Here is an 8488-nt window from a genome sequence, read left to right as displayed (position 1 = left end):
AAAAAAAAAAAAGAAAGAAAGAAAGAAAGAAAGAAAACCTCAGACCCCATCTTGCAAAAGCACCTTTTTATTCCTGTCTTTTTATCTGTATATAAAAACCACCCTATTTCCCACTCATCCAGCCTCTATGGAGAGAAAGTGATTCAGGGGTCAGCCGGGTGGCATGGTGGTTAAGGCAGCTGGATCACACACAACCAAGTGCATGATTCCAGTCCCAGATCCAGCAGCCTGGAAAATACGCCGGGCGCACATGTGTGCTTACCCAAAATTCTGAGAGGAGAATAGAGAAGAAGTTTTACAGCATGGCCATCCCCCTGCTGGGTGATTTCTCACCCACCCCTCAAGCGCACATACCCTACAGCAAAAACTAGGGAGGGAAAAAGTGATTTGGCTGGGCAGGACCGGAGTAGAGAGACCTCTGCCTGGGCTGCTCCCCATCCCCATAAGTCAGACTTATGGGGTGGCATGGGAGAGGATCAGGAAAGGGATGCTGGGGAGGTGGCATCTGACAGCCATCTTGTTTAAATTGTGACAGGTTGAGAGACAAGGAAGGACCTCAAAAAGCTGTAAGCTCTCAAGGGCAGGAATTGAGTCTTGCTTATTACTTGTTCCTCAGTGTCTAGAACTGAGCTTTAAGAGGTGCTTATGTTTGGGGATGAATAGATGAATGAGCAAATGAACAAATATTTAGGTTAATAATATTCCAGGAAGAAAGGACAACATGAAGTCTTGGAAATGGGAGTCACCTATCAGGGGGACAGAGATGAAGAGAACAGTGGCTCGCATGTATAGAGTGCTTTTTTGTGCCATGTACTAAGGTAAATCCTATAGCGACAACCAATGATTGGGACTTCTAATATTCCCTTTTTTTCTTATTAGAAATAGGTTTTTGCTATAGGGCACATGTGCTCACTAGAAAGACAGAGAGACAGAAAGTGAGGAATCACCCCCTGGGGGTATGACCATACTGCAATCCCTTCTCCTCCATTCTCCTCTTGTGATCTTGGGCATGCACGCACACCTACCCAGCATGAGTTTAAGCCACCGGGTCCAAGACTCAAACCATAGTCGGCTACATGGGGATCCAACAACATAGCCATTATGCCAACTACTGGTCCCTAATATTCCCCTTTTATAATTGAGAACAGGCTAGGGAGGTTCCTGGGACCCTGGGGTGGAAAGCCCAGGTCTCTGCCCCCTCAGCAGCTTTCTCACAGTCTCCCCTCCCCCTCTTTCTTCTCAGAGCTACACCCCCACAGTGTTTGAGCGGTATATTGTCAATATGCAAATAAAGGGCAAGCCTGTATGCCTCCAAATCTGGGACACAGCAGGTAGGTATGGCAGGGGCTCAGGGAGGGGCAGGGTGGAAGAGGGGCTTCTGTGGGCACCTGATGCCTGGGGCAGAGCACTGCACCCTTCCTTCTGAATGGGGTAACTAGCCAATCTCCCGGGGATAGGTGTTGGCCAGGATTGCCCACATCCACCTCAGAACCTGAACCTGCTTCTGCACCTGTCTGCCCGCAACCCCATTCCAGGGTATCCCACTGTGCCCTGGAGACAACAGGGAGGCCAAAACTCTTTGTTTTCAAGGAGTAGTCTGTTCCTGGCCTCCCAAACAGTCTATCCTGGCTTTAGCTTCTACGTGATCTGTCCAACCTTGGTCTCAGGCTTCCAGCCTCCTGACTTTGACTGCATTTGAGAGTTAGTTCAGAATTAAACTCAGGGAGTCCCAGCAGCCTCTTTTCTCAGATAGGCTAATAAGGCTTTGCCAGGGTCCCACTGGCCCGTACACCTTACCCCTCAAGCTCAGGGCAGAACAAGCTTCTGAGTGATGAGCCTGAATTCTCCAGGGTGTTCTAGGCCTGGACTTCTTGCCCCCATTCCTTCTAGAACAGTCTCTCAGCAATGGTCTTCCCTGGCCAGGTGGCATATCCCACTGGCAGGCCAGGTGAGCACTGTCCCAAAGGGTCACTCACATGGAGTAGTCACCTAAATGCCAAATTCCTATCAGACTCCAGGGCACAAAACTTTGCCCTGCCTTCCAGAAGACCTCCATCTGATGAGATGACCTCCTGGGTATTGGGGAGGTACTGATAGTGGACAGGAGAGCTAGAGGACGTGACCACCCCTTCTCTGCCCAGGACAAGATGACTATGACCGTCTGCGGCCCCTGTTCTATCCTGATGCCAGCGTCCTGCTCCTCTGCTTCGACGTCACCAGCCCACACAGCTTTGACAATGTCTTCAACCGAGTAAGTTCTTGGAGGGCAGGGAGGTAGTGTCCGAGTGGCTGGCCCCTCTGCTCCTCCCCCCACCCTTACCCCCTACAATATACGAGAGGACTTTAGAAAGTTTGTGGAAAATGGAATTAAAGTAGACATCTATTTTAGTGCAAAAAAATTTTGAAATTTATGGATTTTTTTTTCATAATATACACTTTCCATAAACTTTTTGAAAACCCTTTTATATGGGGAACCGAGGCCCATAGGGAGACAACAGCTTACACAGGGTCATACAGGGACTTGGGGCAGGTCTGCCCTCCTGACTCCCAGTCCCATGCTCTTTGCTCCCTTCTGGTGCAGACTCAGAGCACTGTGGTTCTTTCCCCCTGTGACTCTTCTTGAGAATGCTGGGTGACCCAGAGGCCCAACATCATCCCAGTCTGTGCCTTCCCGAAATTGCACAAACCATAAAGTCAAACCTAGCAGCTTCTGTAAAGCTCTGATTCCAGTCAGATTCCATCCGCAGGGTTACTGGCTCTCTGAGGTCTCCCAGTGATGGCAGGGGTTCCCAAGGCTGCTCATGTGTGTCAGGGATATGGTCCCAGCTCCAGCTCCTCTAGCCAGCACACAGCACCTCCCTATTGCTGCCAGGACCTCCATGTGGACAGCATGTTCCAAGTTTCCTCAGGTCCCTGCCAGTCACGGCACTGGTAATAACAATGATGTCAACGTTTAGTAAATACCTACCATGTGCCAGGCACGTTTCTGGGGCTTAGATATATTTAGTCACTAAATCCCCCTCGCAGCCTTTTGGAGTAGGTACTATTATTATTCCCAGATTGAGTCACTTATCCAAAGATACATATCTATCAAAGTGGTTGACACTAGGATTTGAACCCAGGCAGGTTACTTCATGGATTTATTTAGAACTATTGATTGTGTACATCTGTGAGGGGACTTTAAAAAGTTTGTGAAAAATGGAATTAAAATACGAGTTTCTTTTGTTGCAAAACATTTCGAAATCCATGCATAGTTTCTCATAATATGCATCTTCTGCAAACTTTTTGAAGATCTCATATATGTCCCAGGCATTGTTCTTGGCATTGAGGACCAGGAGAGTCAGGGTGCCTGGACCAGGTTGCTAATAGTGATGGTAGACTTAGAATCTGTCCAGAAGGCAGAGCCATCAGAATTTGCAGGTGGATTAAACAAGAGTAGGAGGAGTTTTGACCAGATCTACCAGAAGATAGAGTTGCCATTTCCCAAGAAAAGGAGAAAGCTGGAGGTGGGGAGAAAAAGGGGGACCTGTGGAGCCTGTTGTGTACCCCAGGGGAGGTGTTAGGCAAGGCAGTTGGAGCTGGGAGCCGACAGCTTCCCGGAGAGGGCAAGCTGGACTGGATGGGTGGGTTAGGAGCTGCTAGTGGAGTCAAGCCACAGAATTGAAGAGGCTGTCCAAGAGTGAGAACAGATCAGGAGCAAGCACAACCTGAGCTCCAGGGAGAAGAGAAGGAGGTCTGGTCACACCTTGGTAAGAACTCGGAGAGCCAGGACAGTGGGCTTGTGGGGTACAGTGCAGACCCCATAGGTCTAGAGGAGAGCGCGATGCTTGGCATCAAGGCTGCAGAGGGCTCAGGTGGGAACACAGCTGAAAGTCTACTAAGGAGAGCCTTTCCCAGAACAGTTTTGGTGGATGGCTTGGGGTGTGTGGAATCACCCAGGACCCCACACAGATTCCACCTGACTCCAAGAAGTTGCCAATTTTTCCTAATCAGGCAAACTCAGGAAGCTGGTGTTCTGGAGATAGAAGGTCCCCCTTTCTGGATTCCTGGCTTCCCAGTTGCAGTCCAAGCTAAAACAGCCCAGTTCTGGTGGCTCCGCATTCCACAGAGCAGCCAACACAAGATAGGAGCCTTCCCTCCAATGGGCAAACAGCTAGGCAGGCAGCTACTGCAACAATTTTGTGAGATAATTTATTTTAAAGGGTGGCTTATTTCTTTATATATTTTCCCCATTTGGGGAAAATACTTACCTTGCAGAGACTGGATTCTGGTAGGGGTGGGAATAGGGCTCTGGGCCCCACCTCCTAGACTCAAATTCTGTCATTTCCAGTTGTATGACCAAGGCCAAACTACATAGCCTCTCTTTGCCTCAGTTAGTGCATCTGTACAATGGGATTTATTATAAAATTTGCTTGTAGGGGGGCCAGTAGGTGGCGTGGTGGTTAGAGACACTAGACTCCCAAATGGCTATCTATGGTTCGAGTCCTGGGCCTGGCAGCTTGCTTTCTCGCTTACCTTCTCTCTCTCTGTCTGATCAAACTGCAAAATAATAATAATAGTAATAAATAAAGTTAAATAAAATTTTTTTTTAAAAAAAGAGCAGAAAATTGAAAAAAAAAAAAAGAATTTGCTTGTAGGGGGGACCAACAGGTGGCATGGTGGTTAAGGCACTGAACTCCCACGTGGCCAGCCATGGTTTGAGTCCCAGATCTAGTGGCTTGCTTCCTCACTTTCTTTCTGTCTAATAAGCATGCATGTTCTATAGCAAATTAAATAATAATGATAATAAATAAAATAAATAATTATCTTTTTTTTAAAGAATTATTTATTTAATACTATTTATTTATGGGGCCAGCAGGTGGCATGGTGGTTAGGGGCGCTGGACTCCCACATGGCCGATCACGATTCGGGTCCCAGACCTGGCGGCTTGCTCTCTCACTTTCTCTCTATGTCTTTTGCTCACTCTATCCCTTTCTGGTCAAATTAAACAAATAAATAGATAAATAAAGTTAAATAAAAATAATTTTAAAAAATATATATTATTCATTTATTCATTTATTTTAATTTGGTCAGAGAGAGAAAGTGAGAAAAGAAGACACCAGGTCTGGGTCTTGAACCATGGTTAATTGATTTTTTGCAATCTGTCTCTCTGTGTTTCTCTGTCTTCCTGGCAAGCCCATGGCCCTATAGGAAGAACATCTCAAAAAAAAAAAAAAAGAATTATTTTTTTAAAAATTATTTAATTTTATTTATTATGTTTTTTAGTTTGACCAGAGAGAGACAGAAAGTACAAAAGGAAGTGGCCAGGTCTGGCACTTGAGTCCAGTGCCTTAATCATCACACTACCTGCTGACCCCAATAAATAATTCTTTAAAAAAGAAGATTTGGGGCTGGCAAGTGGTGTAGTGGTTAAGGGTGCTGGACTCCCACATGACTGACTGTGGTTCAAGTCCCAGACCTGGCAGATTGCTTTCTCACTTTCTCCCTCTCTCCCTTTCTCTCTCTCTTTCTCTCATTCTGTCCCTCTCTGGTCAAATTAAAATAAATAAATAAAATTAAATAATTATTTTAAATAATCTTTAAAAAAAAGATCTTGGGGGACTAGCAGATGGCTTAACAGTTACCTCATTGGACTCCCACTTAGTCAACCACGGTTCTAGTCCCAGATCTGGTGGCTTAAAACTCATGCCAGGTGTGTACACACCCAAGATCCTGGGAGGAGAATGAAGGAGAGGGATCGCCATTTCCTTGAGGGGTGATTTCTCACTTTCTGTCTGTTTCTCTCTGTCTCTCCAGTGAGTGCACGCTCCCATAGCAAAAATCTCTCTTTAAAAAGAAAAAAAGGTCTTGGGAACCAGCAGTTAGCGTAATGGCTGTGTCGCTGGACTCCCACATAGTCGAGCACGGTTTGTGTCCCGTACCCGGTGGCTTAAAACTCACGCCGGGCGCGTGTGCGTGCGTGCCCAAGATCCCGAGAGGAGAATGGAGGAGAAGGGATTGCGGCGTGACCATCCCCCCTGGGGGGTGATTTCTCGCTTTCTGTCTCTATGTCTCTCTCTGTCTGTCTGGCGAGCGCACGCGCCCTACAGTGAAAATCTCTCCAAAAAAAAAAAAAAAGAAAAAAAGGTCTTGAGACCAGTAAATGGTTTAAGGGTTATATTACTGGACTCCCACATGGCTGACTGAGGTTCGTGTCCCAGACCCATAGGCTTGAAAATCACGCCCGGTGCATTTGCGTGCATGCCCAAGATCCCTGGAGGAGAATGGAGAAGAAGGGATTGTGATGTGGCCATCCCCACCCCACCCCCGGGGGGGTGATTTCTCTCTTCTCTCTCACTGTCTCTGTCTCTCTCTCTTCCTGGTGAGCACATGTGCCCTAAGGCAAAAACCTCTTAAGAAAAAAAAAAGGATTTGCTTGTAGGGACTTGGGGGATTAATGAGTTCATAAATACAAATTCTCCAACATAGGCTGGCTTTGAGTAATTTCCCCCTAAATGCTGGTTGTGCTGATTGCCATTATCAGAGTCTAGCCTGGGGATCTGGAGAGTGGCCCCTCAGAGGCCAGAACTCCAATGGCTCAAACATGCACACACATCCTTGCACCCTGCAGTGGTACCCGGAGGCGAATCACTTCTGCAAGGAGGTGCCTGTCATCGTCGTGGGCTGCAAAACTGACCTGCGCAAGGACAAGACGCTGGTGAATAAGCTGCGGAAAAATGGGTTGGAGCCTGTGACCTACCACAGGGTAGGAAACCCAGCACAGGGGCAGGTTGGCGAGGACTGGGAGAGAGCAGCTCTGGATATTTCTTATAGTGCCAAGCGTCGAGGGTGTGGAGCAGGGCAGGGTTCCTCTTGGAAACTACCAGGGCAGGAATTGCCCGCGCTGCAAAATGGTACCTGGGACACTCTGGCAGGTTCGCCATAGACGGGAGAGCCATGAAGTGTGCATATTGGGATTAGAACTACCCACTCACTTCTCAGATAGGAACCGAAGGTCCAGAGAGGAACACAACGCCTCCCCCCTTCAGTGTTCGGGCCCCTTTCTGCTGTATACCTGGGTGAGCAGTCAGAAGCTATTTAGTTGGTGCCTTGAGATCACAGAGACCCTGTCCAAAACTGAGGCAGCAAACATAAAACTGCATAAGAGGGCCTGGTCAGAGTGCAGGAGCTGTGGGTACCCTAGAAAATCCCCGTCTTCCACTGTGGCCCTAGAGACTCAGGATGGTTAAGACTATAAGGAAGCCAGACATGAGGCCCAAACGGCATCCCCACCTCACAGAAGCCCCATCCTTTTCTCCTTGCCAGGGCCAGGAGATGGCGAGGTCTGTGGGTGCAGTGGCCTACCTCGAGTGCTCGGCTCGTCTCCATGACAACATCCACGCCGTCTTCCAGGAGGCAGCCGTTGTAGCTCTCAGCAGTCGCAGTCGCAACTTCTGGCGGAGAGTTACCCAGAGCCTTTGTGTGGTGACCTGACTGGCCTGGGGCCCTCCCTGGGCCATCTCTGCCCCAACTGCCCAGCAGCCCAGGACAAAGCTGGGCGCTGACCTTCTGCCAAGTTGTCTGGGTTGGATGCAGCCCCCAGGCTGACTGCTGAACTGTACCTCTATAAAGGGGCACCACCGAGTCTGGGGCTTGGAAACCCTGGACAGTAGAAGGGAGTTTTCGGGCCCACCAGCCCTGCAGAGAGCTGGTTCTACAGTACCCTGGAATCACTCAATCGGACACCCATCCTCCAGTCCTGGACCCTCATCTTCCGGTGGCCATATGCACCTTGGCACCACCTCATGGCTGTTCTCAGGGTTGCACCTGCCTGGCCAGTTGTTCTTAGTACTATCCTGCCTGAACCCACCTCTGCCCTTTGTCCCCCTTTGCCTTAGTGGTAACTATAGCAACTAAAATGACATCACTTGTCATTTGTGTCATGCCTCTTGTTTCAAACTGACTTGACGTATGCGTGCTAAGGTGGATAAAAGTCCACCCCATGTAAGCACTGGGTTGGGACTACTTGAATCCAGATCCAGCTTTATCACTTCCAGGACCTTGAACAAGTTCTTCTGAACCTCAGCTTCTTCATCTGTGAAATGAGATCAGTCAGCCTAGCTCCATAGCACAGCTGTTAAGTGCTGTGCATAGGGAGCCAGATTTGCAGTCCAAATCCTTGAAAATCATGCTGGGCAAATGTATGTGGTGCCTAAAATCCTGATGGGACAGAGAAACGGAAGAAAAAGAATGACTGGGCCAGTCCTATGCCTAGTGGTTGAGACCTGGATCCCACTTAGCTGACTGCGGTTAGAATCTTGGCCCTGGCAGCTTGAAAAACATGCCCAGGTACATGTGCATGCGTGCCCAGAATTCCAACAGGATGGAGAAATGGAGAAGGTGATTTGATTGTCCAAAATAAATAAAAATGAAGGAGAAAGGATTGCAACTTGACCATGCCCCAGTGGAGGTGGTACTTTCTCTCTCATAATTAAAAATCTGAAAGCAA

The 8488-nt window shown here is 48.2% G+C and overlaps 1 protein-coding gene across 1 annotated transcript in view; it reads left to right on the top strand.

Annotated features, from left to right (window-relative positions):
- Positions 1–7913, top strand: part of RHOD (ras homolog family member D) — a gene marked incomplete at its 5' end in the record, with an annotated part of 15294 nt that extends 7381 nt beyond the window's left edge. Inside the window, 4 exon segments of the mRNA XM_006171365.2 lie at positions 1244–1331; positions 2142–2251; positions 6611–6745; positions 7306–7913. Coding sequence (XP_006171427.2) covers positions 1244–1331; positions 2142–2251; positions 6611–6745; positions 7306–7473 — 501 coding nt within the window.
- Positions 7914–8488: the final 575 nt, after the last annotated feature.

This window comes from Tupaia chinensis, unplaced genomic scaffold (assembly GCF_000334495.1).
Source record: "Tupaia chinensis unplaced genomic scaffold, TupChi_1.0 Scaffold149501_1, whole genome shotgun sequence".
NCBI lineage: Eukaryota > Metazoa > Chordata > Mammalia > Scandentia > Tupaiidae > Tupaia > Tupaia belangeri.
The sequence above is the reverse complement of the archived record's forward strand: the minus strand, read 5'-3'. Positions and strand labels throughout refer to the sequence as shown.